The sequence below is a fragment of the Petaurus breviceps genome, unplaced genomic scaffold (genome assembly GCF_028583685.1).
Source record: "Petaurus breviceps papuanus isolate PSGF00001 unplaced genomic scaffold, PetGlider_PUasm1.0 118, whole genome shotgun sequence".
Classification (NCBI taxonomy): Eukaryota; Metazoa; Chordata; class Mammalia; order Diprotodontia; family Petauridae; genus Petaurus; species Petaurus breviceps.
In genome coordinates, this window is record NW_027185616.1 from 19,242,659 (window position 1) to 19,261,651 (window position 18,993).

An 18,993-nucleotide genomic window follows, 5' to 3' on the forward strand; every position below is an offset into this window, starting at 1 on the left:
ACATCTTGAAGTCATGGTACAGTAATGCTGTACCAATTCATAGGATTCCTACTGGTTACCTTTCCTTTAAAAAAAAAATAAGTTACTGGGGGCAGCTAGGTGGCTCAGTGAATAGTGAACATGACACCTGGAGTCAGGAGGACCTGGGTTCAAATCCAGCCTCAGATACTTGACACTAGTTTACTAGCTGTGTGACTTGGGCAAGTCACTTAACCCCAATGGCCTTGCCTTCCTCCTTCCAAAAAAAAAGAAAGATACTGATGCCTTTTGCTGTTACTTTACAGTCATTTCCAGACACGCCTTTCAACTACAAATGAGCCTTTCTGTGTAGGAAAGAAAAGCAGTTACGTAAAACTAGCTGACATCGTGATTGTAACTCACAGTGTATATGTACAGTGTTCTGCACCCATAGTCCCTCAACCTCTTTACTGAAAAATTGATGGGAGGTGATTCTTCATCTTTTCTGTGGATGGCCATGTTTCAATGGAGAAATGCATGAAAAAAAAATGCTGAGATTTTGTTTTTTGATTTTTTTTGGAAGGGCTTGGAAGGTAGGGCAATTGGGGTTAAGTGACTTGCCCAAGGTCACATGGCTAGTTTTTGTGTTAAGTGTCTGAGAGCAGATTTGAACTCAGGTCCTCCTGACTCCAGGGCCAGTGCTCTATTCACTGCGCCACCTAGCTGCCCCTGAGTCATTTTTTATCAGTCTTTCAGTATAAACCAATTAAAAAAAAATTATTAAGCACTCTGTTAGGCACATGAGGAGATACAAAGTTTATATAATATACAATCCCTGCCCTTATAGAGCCCACCAAATACTACAATATAAAGACAAGAGAGATGGTGAGTGTTAACAGTGAAAGGAATGCTGGATTTGGAGTCAGAGGACCTGGGTTAATAATATTGTCGTTGTTCAGTTGTTTCTCACTCTTTAACCCCATTTTTTTTTGGAAAAAATACTGGAGAGTTTTGCCATTTCCTTTTCTGGCTCTTTTTTCAGGTAAGGAAACTGAGGCAATCAGGGTTAAGTGACTTGTCCAGGGTCACACAGCTGGTAAGTGTCTGAGGCCAGATTTGAACTCATGTCTTCCTGATTCCAGGCCTATCCATTGAATCATCTAGCAGACCCCTAGGATTAATAATGTGCTAAGGGGGCATCTAGGAGGCCCAGTGAATAGAGCACTGGCCCTGGAGTCAGGAGGACCTGAGTTCAAATTCGGCCTCAGACACTTAACACTTACTAGCTGTGTGACCTTGGGCAAGTCACTTAACCCCAACTGCCCTACCTTCCCCCCTCCAAAAAGAAAAAAATAATAATAATAGCTAACATTTATATGGCACTTACTATACGGAAGGTGCTGTGCTAAGCACTTAACAATTATTATCTCATCTTAAAAATTGATGAGGAAATTGAGGCAGGCAGAGGTTAAGTGACTTGCCCAGGGTCACACAGCTAGTGCGTGTATGAGGCTGATGAGCTCACCACCTAGCTGGTCAGAGTCACGGCACTGCCACTTTACTGCCTGTATGAGATCACACAAGTCACAGCCTCTCTTACATGATCCCTAAAGCCTCCTCTGGCTCTAAGCCTTTGCTTCTGTGATCTGCACATGAGGCGCACGCAGTAAGTAAGTGTCAGCGACTTGTCTTTGCTTTACAGCTGGGACAGCGCTGCTATGACAACCCACTTCATGGAGCAGGGTTAGAGAAAGGAAGCAGGTGCAGGTAACGCATGGAGAAGCCCTGGGCCAGCTGCCACCACTCCGCTCTGCGAGCTCTCTTTTTTTATTTTGCAAGGCAGGGCAGTTGGGGTTAAGTGACTTGCCCAAGGTCACACAGCTAGTAAGTGTCAAGTGTCTGAGGCCAGATTTGAACTCAGGTCCTCCCAACTCCAGGGCTGGTGCTCTATTCACTGTGCCACCCAGCCGCCCTTTGTTTTTTGGGTTTTTTTTGCTTTTTTTTTTCTGGGAGTTCTTAAAGTCCTGCCTGCTAACATCCGAAGTCCAAAACAGATATGAGAACATAGTCATATGTTCTTAGATCAGAGCACCAAGTGCCTAAGTGGCTCTCTCTAGTTCTAAGTTCCATTAGTAAATGGAGTTCCTAACCTGGGGTTGGGGTTTAAGCATCACACATACATATGTACATATAGACATACATACACAAATGTATGTATGTATATAACAATATGAAAGAAGTCCCAATTTGTGATATTGGAATATTCTACTGGGGCTGAAAGCTCATTCATTTGGAAAGAGAAACATTGCAGTAAATCAAGCGAGATCTCGTTAGGGTGAGCTCAGAGTGGCTCTGCGAGTCTGAGCCTTGCAGCCATTACTCCTGAGTGCTTCCTACCCCCTGTGTGTCTGACTGGTGGGAAGGCTAGGCTGGAACTCCCTGTGGTCTCAGGCACAAAAAACCCTAGAACTTTGGATAGTGATAATGTCACCTAGGAAGTGACAGGTAAATCCTTGAAGACACCTGAGTTCTTCCCAATTCTCTCCTGGCACAAAGTAGGCTTAATTAATAAGAGAGCACAACAGTGAGGTCTCAAGATCTAGGTGATCTACAGAACACCTGGAATCTGAAGGAAGCTCCACGTACAAGGTGAGGTCTAAGAGAACATGATAGACCTTCCAGCTATTCCTTGTAATGTACTTGTGTACGTGGTGCTGAGGGCAGGGGAGGGGAAGGGGGAAAGGGAGGTGTTCTTCCATTAGAAGGTAAGCTTCTTGAATCAGGAAGACTCATCTTGAGTTCAAATGTGACCTCAGCTTCTGTTCAGGTTTCTCTTGGCCTGGGGGTCTAAATCTTATTATGTTACATTTAGTTTTTCACATTATCTAATTATCAGCAATACTCACTTTTTTTTTTTTTTTCTTTTTTTTTTTTTTTTTTTCTTTTTGGAGGGGAGAAGGCAGGGCAATTGGGGTTAAGTGACTTGCCCAAGGTCACACGGCTAGTTTTGTGTTAAGTGTCTGAGGCCAAATTTGAACTCAGGTCCTTCTGATTCTAGGGCCAGTGCTCTATTCACCATGCCACCTGGCTGCCCCCAGCAATACTCACTTTTCAAAAAACTCTATAAAGCAGAGAAAATGCATACCTGAACTTTCTTTGTATTTGGTTAGCACAACATTTTAAATTATTGTACTTTTCTCCCTTGAATCCAGTCTTAAAGAGATCTTCCCACTTTACAGAAAATGTATTAATTTGTATCTGGATCCAATCCTTTCCTTTGTTGCTTTCATTTTTTTTTTAAGGTTACCTAGTGTCTTACCACATCATGACCAAATGTTGAGTAGGTTTATAGGAAGCAAAGGGGAAAATTTATTTAAATAAAAACAGCCACCTTAATATCCTTTTTGCCCAGCTTTTTAATATTCCCTGACACTCAGGGAGTTATCATCTGTAGCATGATGCATAGGCAATGCTAGTATGAAAGCCTACATTTTGGTGAGGATATGCAATAGAGAAACACTGACGTTAAAAAGCTTTTGCTCTTTGCCTAAATATTTTAGTCTTTTAAAAATAGTTTGATATGAATTACATCTTTGTCTGCAGATTGGTAAACTCACCCTTTTAAAATACCTCTACAGACCAAATACATCTGACCAATATAATCTGGCTGCCACTGAAGTTTTCTTTCTTAAGTACCGTAAGAAAGCACCTATAAATCACACTTAGAAACTGCTGTCACCTCTGCTGCTTAGGTTCATAGGCCTCCTTCAGTACTCAGACTCGTACTTTTAGGCCGTCCCTAGTTCTCCTGTCTCCTATACTGCCTCTCCCTATAAGGTTACTTTCCTTCTACTGGGCATGTTTCTTGTATATATATCTATTTGTGCACATGGCGGGTTCCTCCATTAAAATGTAAACTCCTTGAGAGCTGGGCCTGTTTTTACTTTTTCTGTTTCCTTGGTGCTAAAACAGGGCCTCTCATATAACAGGCATGTTATGAGTGCTTACTGGGGCAGCTAGGTGGCACAATGGAGAGGACTCTGGGCTTGGAATCAGGGAGATAATTTTTCTGAGTTCAAATCTAGCCTCAGACACTTACTAGCTATGTGACCCTGGGCAAGTCACTTAACCCTGCTTGCCTCATTTCCTCATCTGTAAAATGAGCTGGAGAAGGAAATGCAAACCATTCCAGTATTTTTGCCAAGAAGACCCCAAATGGGGTCACAGAGTTGGATTCAACTAAAGAACAACAGAAATGAGAAGGTTCCAGATTCGGTTGTTTCTGCACTGCTGTGGGAAGTCTAAGTGCTGTCAGCACCTCTGAATTTGTCTTGGGGAAAAGCCACAGAGACCTCACCTTACTTTCGGCCATGCCTCTCTTGACAGGCTTGTGTTTTCATATCTGGGAGCACAGCTGGCTATCTGTCCATTTGAGTGGGGTTCACAAGGAAGGCCTGATTGAAGTGACTGGAGGGTTGGAGAATGTTGAACAGAGTGACCACGTGGGATGTGTTTACAATGGAGAGGACCCCTTAAGAATGCAGCATAGAAGCCCTTCCTGCTTCCGGATCCTCCAATACTCTCTTTTGGGCCAGCTCTCTGAAAGCCTTAGAGGTTCCTTCTTCATTTATCTTTTGTAAAACCTGACTCTAAGTTCCTCACTGCTATGGGACATGCTGAAGATTCCTGTACATGCCCCCCAAACCCCACAATTTTATAGGCAGCTTCTATTGTCTGTGGAATCGGGTCATGGGGAGAAGAGTGTCTAGGGGTCTCACAGTAATAAGGCCTTATCTTGGCCTGGTGTTTTATAGTTCACAAAGCACATTTACATACGTTATCTCATTTGGTCCTCACCATAACCCTGTAAGGTAAAGCAATCTCCTTTTATTAGGGATTAGGGATCTGAAGCTGAAATTGGTTAAATGACTTGTCTGCCCTCACACAAGTGGGTAAGAGCAGGGCTGTGAACTGAAAGGAGGATTTGACTTCCAGTATTCTTTTCATATCACACACACACAACATGTACATATGTGTATATATGCATATAAATACCATACATATATACATACATGTGCATATACACACACCACGCACACGTATCACTTATCTGTACAGAGGGCCAACACCAAACCCAAGAGCTCTACAAGAGTCTGACGAGACCACGTTTGTCAAAGTATGAAAACGGCCACAACCCGAGTCCTCACTACATGGGAATTACTAGCAGAGAAATCTTTCCTCCACATGGGATTACATTTGTTTTTTTTTTTAAGCAATTGGGGTTAAGTAACTTGCTCAAGGTTACACAGCCAGGTGTTTCTGAGTGGGTGCTAAGTATCTGAGCCCGGATTCGATCCCAGGTCATCCTGACACTGGAGCCAGTGCTTTTACTCGCTGCACCACTGGCCGCCCCATGGGATTACATTTTATGCAGTCATTCGTTGTAGTATATATAACAATGACACAAAAGCCCCCAAAACGTGGAGCTCAGCATCTCTTTAGAATTTGCCCATAAATCTGTAAATGAACCAGAAGTTTGAGGCCTTGTGGTTTAGTGGATAAAGACCTGGGTTCGAATTGGAGCTCAGCGGCTTACTGATTGTATGAACTGGGCAAATCCCTTAATCCATTACAATCTCAGTTTCTTCATCTAAAAAATGTTGATTGTGCCGGGAGCATTTACCTCTTGTTAAAAGGATAAGGTTACACACTTTATGTAAAAAGTTTTGCCATCTTAAAGTACTGTATAAATGTCAGTGTGTGTATGTGTGTGTGTGGTGTGTGTGTGTGTGTGTGTGTGTGTGTGTGTGTGTGGTGTGTGTGTGTGTTGGGGGAGGTGGAGATGTTTCAAACCCAAGATCTCACTGATAGAAGAAATTCCCCACGGGGAAGCTCTTTCCAAAGGTACAGGCTGGAACTCATCTGTAGTTGATGGCTACAGAACCTTGTCTAGAGGCCTGATGGTTAAGGGACTTGTCCAGAGACACACAGCTGGCCTGGACCAGAGGCAAGATCTGGATCTGGGTCTTCCTAATTGCACGGTGAGTCTTCCATTCGCTGCATCCCATTACCCCTCACTGGTAATTACCACATGAAAGGTGATCATGACTAACGTCTGTATGGCATTTTAAGGCTTGTAAAACTCGTTATCCGTGTGGTCTCATTTGATACCCACAACAACTCAGTGAAGTAGGTGCTATTATTATCTTCATTTTCTGTTGTTGTTTAGTAGATTAGTTGTATCTGATTCTTTGTGACTCCATTGGGATTTTGGTTATTTTTTGCAAAGATACTGGAGTGGTTTGCCATTTCCTTCTCCAACTCATTTTAGAGATGAGGAAACTGAGGCAGTTAAGTGACTTATCCAGGGTCACACAGCTAGTATGTATCTGGGGCTGGATTTGAACTCAGGTCCTCCTAACTCTAAGCCAGGCACCCTCTTCACTGCACCATCTAGAGCAGGGTTGGGAAACCTGGGACCTTGAGGTCACAAGTGGCTCTCTAGGTCCTCAAGTGTGGCCTTTCCACTTAATCCAAACTTCACAGAACAAATCCCCTTAATAAAAGGATTTGTTCTGTAAAACTTGGACTCAGGAAAAAGGCCAAACCCAAGGACCTAGAAGGCCACATGTGGCCGAAAGGCCAAAGGTTCCCTACCTCTGACCTAGATAGAGGTTGACAGAAGTGAAGTGATTTTACCCGGGGTTACACAGTAAGTATCTGAGGCAGGATTTGAACTCAGATCTTCCTGACTATAAGTTCAATGCTCCATCCTATACCAATATTTTCCAGCCAAAGGAGAATTTTTGGCCTACAATATAGATGTAATGATTAAAAATGACAACAAAAAGTGGTCAAGAATTCATAAGACCATCAAATTTTTTAAAGCTGGAAAGAACATCTAGTAGTTCAACCACTTTGATTTACAGATGAGGAATCTGAGATTCAGCTAGCTAGGGACAATATGAACTCCCAGTTTAGGGCTCTGCAGCCCAATTCTTCCACTTAGTAGCTGTGTGACCTAGGGCAAGTCCTTTACCCTCTCAAGGCTGATTCCTGAGGTGGATCCAAGTTCAAATGCAGCCTCAGATACATACTAGCTGTGTGACCCGGGACAAGTCATTTAACTGCCTCAGTTTCCTCATCTGTAAAATGAGCTGGAGAAGGAAATGGCAAACCACTCCAGTATCTGCAAAAAATCACCAAAATCCCAATGGAGTCACAAAGAGTCAGATACAACTAATCTACTAAACAATATAATAGGAATAACCCTAATCCTGCCCATACCAAAGAACTGCTAAAGACTGGGTGGTGTAGATCAGATGTATCAAGGGCATAACACTGAAGAGCTGCATGGCATTCCAAAGACAGAAAGCATTATTTCCTGCCTCCTGTCATTCCAGGGAGCAACATTTCTTAATCACTTCTCCTCCCTTCTCTATACCATTAAAAGGCCAGTGCCTAATTTAATCTCTGTGATAAAGAGCAAAAATTGCTATTTAATGGCGAAATAAACCTCCTCTGTGCAGGACATGGCCCCCACTTACTTCAGAGTCTGCAGCTTGACCAAGATCCTGCTGCCCAGGTGTTCCTTTGGACATTCTGGCCGTGGCCGTATTTCCACAGCATCCTCCTATTATGAGCCATAACACAAGGAAACCATTAGCAAACTCTCATGCTACCCATGCCACCAAGCTGAGAATCCTGGAGGTGACTGTCAACCATCACTGGAATGAATCACCCTTGGAGTCAGAACAGAATTCTCTTATTTACAAGAAAAAAAAAGCGTGCATCTCCCCCCTTTTCCCCTCCAAGAACAAAGTCAGCGTTTAAGGCAAACCATTTCTCACTTCAGCAATCCAAGCTCTGAAGAAAGGGACAGAAGGAGGAAGGAAGGAAATGAGAACATGGGGATATCTTAGTGACATCCCCACCAGATGGCATTGCAAAATCTCATACCCATTGTTTGCTTGTTTGGGCTGTAATGGCACATTCAGTCTGCTTCTGCCACTGATTGCCTCATTGATAAGCACACCGAGTACAGAGATGGCATGACTACACAGGCTTAGTGTGTTTAAGGCCTCACAATCTGACCCTTGAAACGGACTCTGCTTTTGAGGTTCTATTTGACTATTAAAGTGGACGACAGAGAATTGAAAGTACAAGGTCTGTAAGGAAGCGAACACATAGATTCCTCTCATATTCTGTGATAAGAAAATTAAATAATCAACTGGCATCTCTCCTTCCTCAATTCTGTCTCTCAGAATCCCTAGTCCCAGAGAGGCCAGGTGGTGCAGTGAGTAAGAGCGCTGGCCTAGAGTCCAGATCTGTTCTGGCCTCCAGATACTTAACACCCACAGAATAACTGGCTGTGTAACCCTGGGCAAGTAACTTAACCCCAATTGCTTAAGAAAAGAAAAAGAATCCCTAGTTCCTTTCAAGGCTTAGCTCTGGTCCCAATTTCTCCCAGTTGTTTGGGGCTTCTTCCCTCTAGAAATTAGTTTATATTCAATTTACATATCCTTTGTATTTACTAGTCTCTGTTTTTAGAGCATTCTCTCTAGCCCTGCCCCAGCATAATGGATGCTACTTGAGGGTAGGACTCTTGCTTTTGTCTCTCAGTGTCTAACACATAGTAGGCACCATCTTGTTGAATTGAATATTACAAAATTCCAATTGACAAACATTTATTAGGTGCCTACTTAATATGCCACATTATCACATATAATAATATACAAATTAGACCTCAGAGAAATGTGAAGGACTAAAGCTCTAGGCCAGGGATAGAAAGGTGAAAACAATCAATATGCTTTGTGCATAATAATAGACAATTATTGAACTGAATTGTGGGGAAATCATTCTAAGTGTGCAGTGTATGAGCTTTGAGGCAGCCTGGCATGATGGACAGAATGCCTCAGTTTCTTTATCAATAAAATGGGATCATAATACCTACAATACCTAACCCACAGGGTTATTATCAGGCTCAAGTGATATAATATATAGAAAGGACTCGGTTTAATGTTAAAGCATTACACAAATGTGTATTATTACAAATGTGAAAATGTATTTACCCAAATATGAAAATATTCTTACAGCGAGTGGGAAAGGACCGGATTAGGCAACAGCAAAAAACGATCTGGCTGAAACATACATTCCTTAAAGCGGAGAAGTACGTGTGAAGGATGAAAAAGTTGGTTGGAGACAGACTGTAGAAAGCCTTGAATGCCAGGCTAAGATCTTAGGTTTTATTTGTCAAGTATGTGGAGCTCCTACAGGTTTGTTGTTGTTGATTTGTTTGGGGTCTTTTGAGCAAGGAAGCAACATAGGAAAGCAGCTGGGGTCAAATGAGCCAGGTTGTGTTTGTCCTTAGTTTTCCAAGAGGACCACGACATCAAGGGAAATGATGACATGACTTGCAGTTGACTTGAGACAGAGTCAGGAGCCTGGAATTGTAGTCTCAACTCTGTCACTAATGATTATTACCTTGGGCGAGTGACCACCTTTCTGGATCTCAGTTTCCCCATTTGTAAAATGAGAAGATGGAACTAGCTGATCTCTGTCTAAGTTGACTCCTAACTCTTTAATTGTTTGATAATTCTGAGTCTTAGATTGCTTTCAGAGCTGTCAGAGGGATGCGTTGGAGAGACAGGAGGGAGGGGAGGCAGGGACACTCTAAAAAGAGGCTTTTACAAAAGTCTAAGGGAGAGATAGTAAGAGGCTAAAGTCAGGGGATTGCCATTAGAGGAGAAATAAGAGGGTAGATAGATGTAAGAGTATAAGAGATGGTGGCTCTAACAATTACTATCTGAGTGACCTTGATCAAGGGAAGGTCACTTGGGCCTCAGTTTCCTCATTTATAAAATGAAGGGAAAGGACAAGATGACCTTTCAGATCCCTTTCAACTCTAAAGCTAAGACCTCTAGAAGCCCTTTCCAGTTCTAAATTTATAACCAATTGAATAGATGAAGACAGAAGAGTGAAGGATGACAGATTTTGAGCTTTCTTGATAATTCCACTTAAAAAAAAAACTATAAAGTTTGCTTTTTATGAATCCAAGCTAGACTTTGCACCTAAATTCAAATTAATGAGGTTTTCCTATATAGCCAATTCTTAATTATTCAGGGGCTGATGATCCACTTCATTTAAGCATTAACTCGTTTCCTGGTCCTTCTCCTCCACATTTCATCACCATGGAGGGCAGGGGGAAGTGTGTGAAGGGGAAAGTCAGATCTTGTGATCGACTTGTTAACTGGCAGTCACCCAGGGTGCTGCTCAGGACCATACAAGGGTGTCAAGTTAGCTGGACTTTGTTAGCCTGACCAGATGGGGTGGACTTATTACACGGGCTTTTTCACAGGGGAAAAAAAAGTAGAAAATAGCTTCTTAAGCACTTGAGAGCTCCTAGGAGGGGACATCCACCCACCTCATCCACAGACGGGTACAAAGCGAAGAGCTCAGCCTGCCTGTTGGTCCTTCGAGCTTCTTCATTCTGTCTTTCAAAGTCCTCAGCGCTGACTTGCTGCAGGAGACTGTCCAACCGCTGGTCAGGCTGTAGGCTCCGAAGGTCAAAGTCACAGGAAGTGAGACTACTTTTTCCATTCACATCACAAAGCACTTTTAAGGTTCGAGGGCCTGCCTGCAAGAGAAAAAACTTACTTGTCAGTGGAAAGAGGTAGCTTAGAGGTAAATGAGCAGTGTATCATTATCTCTTCAGTAGGTCATATAGTATTGAGCTCACAAATCAGAGGACTTGGGTTTGAATCCTGCCTCTAACATTACTATTTGAGTGACCTTGATTAAGTGAAGGTCACTTAGACCTTAATTTCCTCATTTACAAAATTAAGGGAAAGGACAAGACCTTTTAGATCCCTTCCAACTCTAGAGTTAAGGCCTCTAAAAGTCCTTTCCAGTTCTAAATCTATGATTCTACATCTCACCCTAAAACTCCCCTAATTTTGGACTAAGACATTTTGGTACTAGTGAAATTTGGGCCAGAATTCTGCTCTCCTTGAAACCTACATTAGTCAAAACAGCAGTACTTGATAAGGCTCAAAAAAGCTGACTAGAGCCAGACTGGCCAGACAGCCTTGAATGCCAGGGTAAGCATTTTATATTTTATTTGTTAAGCTGTGTGGAGCCCCTGAAGATTTTTTTGAGCAAGGAAGGAAATGACACGGGGAAGCAGCTGTGATCAAATGACCAGAGCATTAGACAAGGCAATCCAGGAATCTGAACTGGAATTATTTTCCCAGGCTTGCTCATCTCATCATTTCAGCTTCTTCCTAAAAGGAAGTCACTGGTGACTCATAAGACAAGGATAGATCTATATTGGTTGTGATTTGCAGGAAAAATAATATTCTCAAGGAGTTAATAGGCCCACAGTAACTGATTCCTTTTTCAATTAACTTTAATTGGTGAACATGGAAATAATCCTACCAGGTTCACAAGCATGGAATTGACATCATCTCCCCACTCTCCCTTAGTCCTCATATCCAATCTGTTGCCCAGCTTGCTGAGTCTGTGTCTAGATAGAATTTTTCATGTCCCTTCCCTTATCTTTATACACATGCCCATGGTTCTACTCCATGTCCTCATCATTTCTTACCTGGACTATCTTTTGCAATAGTTTCCCAACTGCTTCTAGTCTCTCCCCTCTCCAATCCATCTGCTGCCCAGCTGCCAAACTGATATTCCTAAAATATTGATCTGGCCATATTATTTGCCCACTCAAGAAGCTTCAGGGATTCTCTTTTTACCTCTGGGTCCATGGTTCTTAACGTGTGAACAGAGGACAATTCCCGCCACACACTCGACTTTGTATTCACTTTATTTTGTATATATTTTGTTTTTCTCAAATAGAACGTGAACTCCTTGAGGTTAGGGATGGCTTGCTTTTTGTCTCTGCATACTCAATACCACTTTCTTAATAAATGGTTGTTGAATGATTAAGTTTATGCTGCACCACATTTATCTTTCATGCTCAGTAAAACCCAATCCTTAATGTTGAGAGCCTTAAGCCAAATGTTCAAAGCTAAAAACAAAAAGGGAACAATCTCCAAAGATATTTTTGTTACATTCAATGGCTGTATCATAGACAGGTAACAGAGAAAGAAAAAACAACCCCAAATACTTGCTATACAGACAGTCTTCACTTTTCACTGCAAGGTTGTCTTGGGAATCATATCATAAAACAGAACACTACAAATCAGTTATGTTTCCCATAGGAACAATGGTAATGTTCAAATTTGATTTAATAGCAAGCAAATCGTATAGGTGACCAACAATGTCATAAAAACAAAGATACAACAATTATTTACTACTGATGTGACTTCAAACTTTAAAAAATTATGTCCCAAATACTATAATATGGTCATGAAAACCTTGTGTACATGAATTATACAAGGGGGCCTTGTGTGGGCCTAGTTCTTGTCCTAAATTGTTGAGTTTGACTCCAAACCCAGCCCAGTCCCAAGCTTCATGGAGCATTTCTCCACCATCCTCCTCACCCCCCTAAATGCCCAACTTTGCAGCTTTCTTTTATGTGTTATCTTTCTTCCATAAGAATGTAAGCTTCTTGAGGGCAGGGACTTTGTTTTTCCTTGTATTTGTATTTCCAGCACTCAATATAGTGCTGGCCCCTAATAAATGTTTTCTTTATCTACCTATCTGACTAGTACTAGAAATTTTCTAGTTTATGTGGAAAGGTGTTAGTAATGGGTAGGGGAGATTCCACCAGGAAGTTTGGGGCTTAAGTACATATATTTCAGCTGAGAGAGAAGGTCTGGGCAGCTGAGTTGAATTGATGCTGGGACTTCAAAGCCAAGGTGGGATAAAGATCAGTCGGTGGGGCTAAGGAGGAAATGTTGATTGAGAAAGGAGTCAAGACTCCTCACTAAAATTAGAAATCTAGGAGAGAACACAGGTAGGAAACAAAATAGGTTGTCAAATTACCTGGTTGATAAACCAGATTGAGTTCTGAAAAGATAGCAAGGTTGGGATTGGGATAAGATCGTAACCACAGCTGTGAACCGTCCCAGGTAGGTGGATTGTGCCAAGAGAGGACTTTTATAGACTGCCTTTTCATGTGCAGTTCATGATTTTATGGCAGACCCTGGGCCAGGTTTTTGGGATCACTGCTATCTAATTTGCTGCTGGGGAGTCAGGTCCATGAAGGAGTGTTGGCTTGGGACCCAGACTGTACTATTTACTATAGACATACTTTTTAATGTGCTATATGCTATATATTTTCATATACTATGAAGTCTATATGTTGTGTATAAAAATAAAATTTAATTGTATCATAAATTTGATCTACAATCAATATACTGTTATAATAAACATTAAACATTCAATCAACAATAATTTTCTTAGCTTTATTGGATGTTAGAAGGGCTTGGAGAAGAATGTAGATGTGTTCTCTAAAAAGCAGTCCAAGAAAGTTGGAGCTGATACCTTCTATTTCCCTCAACAAATTTTCTCAGAGCAAGCACAGAAATTCAAAATAATTCCATTGACCTTAGAACTTCCAGTGTCAAGCGTAAAAGGGTAACATGTGAAGGAGTGAAAGTCAGAGTCCAACACAGAGTTATCCATTGTAGGGAATTTGCTGTAAATCACTATTATTGGGGGGGGTTTTGGGGGAACTGGGGGGGTTGCCCTCTGACAGGACATGGAAATAACTTTGTTATGCAGAAGATTTGATTGTTATCTTATCTCCAGCAATGAATGTAATGTAGATTAAACTATTTCCCAGCAGAATAAAATATAGATGGTGTGCCCCAGATAGAATATCTTTGATGGTAGTAAATACCTGAGAACTTGACTCATTACAATCCAAAGTTTCTGATTCGAAAGTCTGTTTTGGAAGTGTTTTATGGAAATCCCTTCGGGATCCAGTCTTTTTAAAGCCACAAATATCTGAACTTCCTTGATTCCTGAAAGAGACAAAGAGAGACACAGAGAGATGGATGAAAAAATAAAATCATTTGGGGTTGGGGGGAAACCTAAAAATAACAGCCTAAGTTTAGAATATCAGTTGAAAAAGATCTAGAAAAGAAGCCGACAGTAATTCATTAGAAGTAATTATACACTAGGCCTAGTACAAGGCCCTGTTGTAATTAGGAACACATTTGCCTCCTGGCTGGCTTATTATTAAAACAAGGAACTGACTGGGAAAAAGCTGTTTCAGAAGTGCTGTGATCTCAGCTATGGAGCATTTGACTCTAAGTTATAGTTCAATGATGACCCTTGTATAAGTGGCCAGAGTATATCTAACAATGTGCAAAAGCTGTAAACAAGGACTTTTTGAAGATAAAAATAGAGACAAACATTTTGTCTCTATAAAAATACATTGCAATGAAGAGGGGGCAGGAAACAAGAAGGGAGTTATGGCTGAAAAATAGGAATGAATGGTTTTTAATTTACTAAAATGATCTTCATTAATTTCCTGCATACACATTCCACTAAATTGAGTAATGTTCTATTTTAAAATATATTTAACCAGAGAAAGAGTTTAAAATAAAATATCTTATGCTGTATCTGGGGAGAGAAAAACATAGAAATTAAGTTGGGAACAGCTAAGGACAATAAATATAAGCTTGGGTGGAAGTTAAGGAAACTAATACCAGTTCTTCTTGCTGTGAGGCTGCAAGGGGCTCTCAGAAACTCTTTTGATAAGCAGCTAGAATGGTTCACTAGATAGAGCATTGGGCTTGGACCCAGGAAGACCTGAGTTCAAATCCAACTCACTCAAGACACTTACTAACTGTGTGACCCTGGACTTAACCCTGCTTGCCTCAGTTCTCTCATCTGTCAAATGAGCTAGAGAAGGAAATGGCAAACCACTCCAGTATCTTTGCCAGGAAAACCTCAAACGAGGTCACCAAGAATTGGACGTGCCTGAACAGTAACTCAGGATGAGCACCTGGCTGAGTGTGTTTCCTCCTCCATGTTTGACATCTTTGGTGGCAAGATGTGAAGTAGGGGGCTCATTAGGCAGCAAATGTGATGCAGTGAAATCTGATCACAGATTTGGAGTTGCGAGAGAAATTAGAAAACATCCAGTCCAATCTCTTTATTTTACAGATGGAAAAACAAAGAGAAGGGAAATGTCATATGGGTTATAAAATGCAGAATTGGGATTCAAACTGACTGCTCACTCCCAAACTAGCCTTCTTTCCATTATACCATGCTACTCCTCTTTATTAACTGCCAATAATCAGGATTAATAACATACATCATCATCAACAGCAATACTTTTGGGCAGCTAAGTGGCACCCTGGAGTCAGGAGGACCCGAGTTCAAATCTGACCTCAGACACTTAACCCTTCCTAGCTGTGTGACCTTGGGCAAATCACTTAAATCCAATTGCCCTGCCTTCCCCCCCCCAAAAAAAAAAGGACTAAATAAATAAATAGATAAATAAAAGCAATACTTCCCCCAAGGGAAACTTGGATGGACTGTGGGACCATTCTGGTCTCTGATAGGTGAGCTTCTGCCTTATCTTGCCCCAGACCAGGCCTCCACATCTCTTCTTTTCCATTTCCAAACTATGCCATAGCTCAGAACCCTCTACTTTCCTCTTTTTCTGCTTTTCTTTTACATATTGTCCTCCTTTATTAGAATATAAGCTGCCTGAGGGCAGGGACTCTTGTAACCCAGTGCTTCATATGGTGCCTATCATGCCTATCATGTGCCTTCATGCTCTGCCATTCTTCCATTCAGAAGCGTATGGAACAGCAGGCCATTCTCAGAATAAGGCACAGACTGAAATGACTGTTCAGTATTGAAATTAAAAAAAAAAGTTATAGTGGATATTGTTCATCCAAAGGAGTTCTGTCGAAGAAGTAATGATGAAAAGTTATGTACTTGGTCCCGTGATTTTGCCATTGCTTAAAATATTATATGAGAATGATAATAGCTAACATTTCTATAGCACCTACTATGTGCCAGGAACTGAGCCAAGCGCTTTGCAAAATTATCTCCTTTGATCCCCACACAACCCTGGGGGGGTCTCAGGTGCTGTTATTATGTGGTTTGTTTTATTTGTTCTACTTCTTTGTTACAAAGGAGAATCATATTGGAGGGATATTGAAAAACAAAGCATCATCCAAACAATCTTTAAAACGTTGTTTGGATTTCTCTTTTGAAGGGACTACACAGTTAGGTTATGAACTGCATGGGAAACCAGTTTCTTTTTAAGGGATTGACAAGGCGTGCATGCCTGGTGAGAAAGCTCCCTCTGCCAAAGAAGGGTAGCACCTTTTCTATAATTTACAGTCTTAAAGAGCTGTCCCACACAGAGAGGATAAGTGATTTGCCCAAGGTCATATATCCAGTGTATGCCAGACCCAGCACTTGGACCCGAATCTTCCCAGTTTCAAGGTCAGTTTTCTCTCCACTTCATTACACTTAATAAATGTTTGTTGACTGATTGATCGATGGACATAAGGCCAAAAGTGTCTGGTTTCTTGGAATCTTGCAAGAGGGATACTTCAGAACTCTTCTCTAGACTCTAATTTAGTTCCCAACCTTGAATGGAGAATTAATATCTCAGCATAACATAATCATTCCCCATTCTATATCTCCTTCTCCCTCCACTTTTCTTTTCTTTTTTTTTTTAAAGCAATTGGGGTTAAGTAACTTGCTCCAGGTTACACCGCCAGTTATTTCTGGGTGTGGTGCTAAGTATCTGAGCCCAGATTGGGTCCCCCAGGTCATCCTGACACTGGGGCCGGTGCTCTGACTCGCTGAGCCACCTGGCCTCCCCCCACCCCCCCGCCCCACTTTTCTTTAAAAACTGAAAATCAAAATTATGGCTCACTTAACGTACAATGGAGACACACAGTAGGCATAAGCAGGCTGTAGCCTAGTACAAATGAAGAATTATAGGGTAAAAGCATCAGCATCAGAAAGATTTACAACCAAGATAAAAAAAAAGAACCAGGTATAAAGTGAAAGTGGGCCAATGAACTGCATTCGTATGCTCCTTGGTATCCATGCAATGTCAAGGGAATTTGAGCTCTGAGAATGGTGGGTGGATGCCCTGTAGAGGATCATGAACATGGCTTAGAGTTACAAGGGATGGACAAGTTATGTCCTGCACTGGTGCAATGAGTGCCCCTAGCAATGCTGTCACACACAGACCCCCCAAAGTATGTCAGCATTCCAAACCTGAAGAAATCCTCACCACTACATGGGGCACTCAAACCTAAAGCTAAGTCACTAGCCTTGGGCTCCATCATAACTCACCTTTAACCAAAAACTATATTTCCCTGGATTATCTTTCATCTTATTCACCAGACGTGGCCTTTTGATCATTTCCAAAGGTCAATTTTATCCTTCAGGATAAATGAATGTTTGCCATCAAGGACTTCTTGACAAAAAAGTGTGCAAGACTCTGAAGGCAGTTCTGAAAGAAGAGTGCCCCAACTATGTGGAACATCATTAGAATAACTGTATCATCTCCTAAAGTAAAGATTTTGAAATATAGCATTCATATGGCAGTATGAGTTCTGATATAGTTTTATAAAAGCAAGAGCCATGTTGGTTTAGATATTTTGGATAACTCAACAAAAGTCATATTGATTAATTCTTTTATTTTTGCCCCTTTTTTGGAGGGCAATTGGGGTTAAGTGACTTGCCCAAGGTCACACAGCTAGTTTTTTGTGTTAAGTGTCTGAGGCCAAATTTGAACTCAGGTCCTCCTGACTCCAGGTTCACTGCACCACCTAGCCACCCCTCTTTTTTTTTTTTTCTTAAAGCAAATACAGCATGGCAGAAATACATATTCTCTGAGTTGGAAGGGACTTCAGAGTCCATCTAATCTCAGACATGCTTCTACAGATTTCTTACATCTCCAAATATATGAGCATTTAATTAAGGAAATTTCACTATGCAGTTCAACCTAAATACAGATAGTTCATTTCCAACTTCCTTTAATGCATTACGGGGCATCCATCCATTAATGGTTCCCAGTTCTCCTGACTTGCATAGATGCCCATGGGACACACCAGCAGAGTCCACTGTTCACCCAGGCCTCTCACTTTGTTACAAAACCATCTTCACTACCACCCCTTGGTCACAAATCTCCCAGATGATGTAACCTGTGCAGTTTCTCCACCTAATTCTTCTTTTGTAATGCCTTTTAGCCTCCCTCAGCCTCAAATGCTTCTCAGTTTTCAAGACTACCTCCCCTCCTCCCTCTCTTCAAAGTCCTAGCAGTCATAGAAACCCTGAGGGGTCAAAGTCAGGAGAGAATGGGATTCATTAGAGAATTTGTAGCTTTAGAAGTAGACGAATGAAAGGAGAAAAAAAAAAAGCAGGAACAATTTAGAGGAATCAAACCCTTAGGTAATCTCCCATGCAGGGCATGAGGCTGGTGTGCCCATTGGTGGGTGAGCCCAAGGCTCAAATTATATTTTTATCTTTTCCCATACTGTATGAATCCTTTCACTTTCCTTATGGACTAGAAATTCCTGTTTGGATATTGAAGGATCCTCTTTTAACAATGCAGTATTTACTTTAAGAAAAAAAAATTTCCTGAGTGTTGAAGGGCTTATAAACAATAAACATTTATTAAGGCCCTATGGGGTGCAAGTCATTAACACTTTAATGTGAATTAGTTCAGTGGGTTGCTTTCCTCCTAGTCTAGCAGAGATCAGTTGCCCTGAAGGAAAAGGAGATGAGATTGGGGCAAAAGGGAGAGTGATAATTTTCTACTAGGAGCCCTTTGTTGATGGGTAGAGCAGGCCAGTTGGGGGGGGGCGTGCCACAAAAGCAGGATTAGGGTAGCATGGGGTCACTGACCGCCTGGGGCCTGGGAAGAACCCTAAGGAACTGGAGAAGAATGTAGAAAGGGAGGTGGCAGGGGGCCAAAGAGAAATTTTGCCAATTTCAAAATTTTGCCTCAGGCTGGACTTGTGCCCTAGAAAGGAGAAGGAAACTATTTATTCCTCTTCAGCCTCCTTCCGGAACCAAGTTGCCCTTTGATCCCCAAACTCAAGTTCATATTCATCATTACTAATGTTCAGTCAC

General features: G+C 41.5%; 1 protein-coding gene across 2 annotated transcripts in view; it reads right to left on the reverse strand.

Moving 5' to 3' along the window:
• Nucleotides 1–18,993, reverse strand: part of DOCK8 (dedicator of cytokinesis 8) — a 329,548-nt gene that overhangs the window by 172,435 nt on the left and 138,120 nt on the right. For both annotated transcript variants that reach the window (XM_069086859.1, XM_069086866.1), the window contains exons 5-7: nucleotides 13,769–13,892; nucleotides 10,382–10,594; nucleotides 7,506–7,591 (exon numbers count right to left, since the gene is read on the reverse strand). In XM_069086859.1, the coding sequence (XP_068942960.1) occupies nucleotides 7,506–7,591; nucleotides 10,382–10,594; nucleotides 13,769–13,892 (423 nt within the window). The remainder of the gene's footprint in view (nucleotides 1–7,505; nucleotides 7,592–10,381; nucleotides 10,595–13,768; nucleotides 13,893–18,993) is intronic.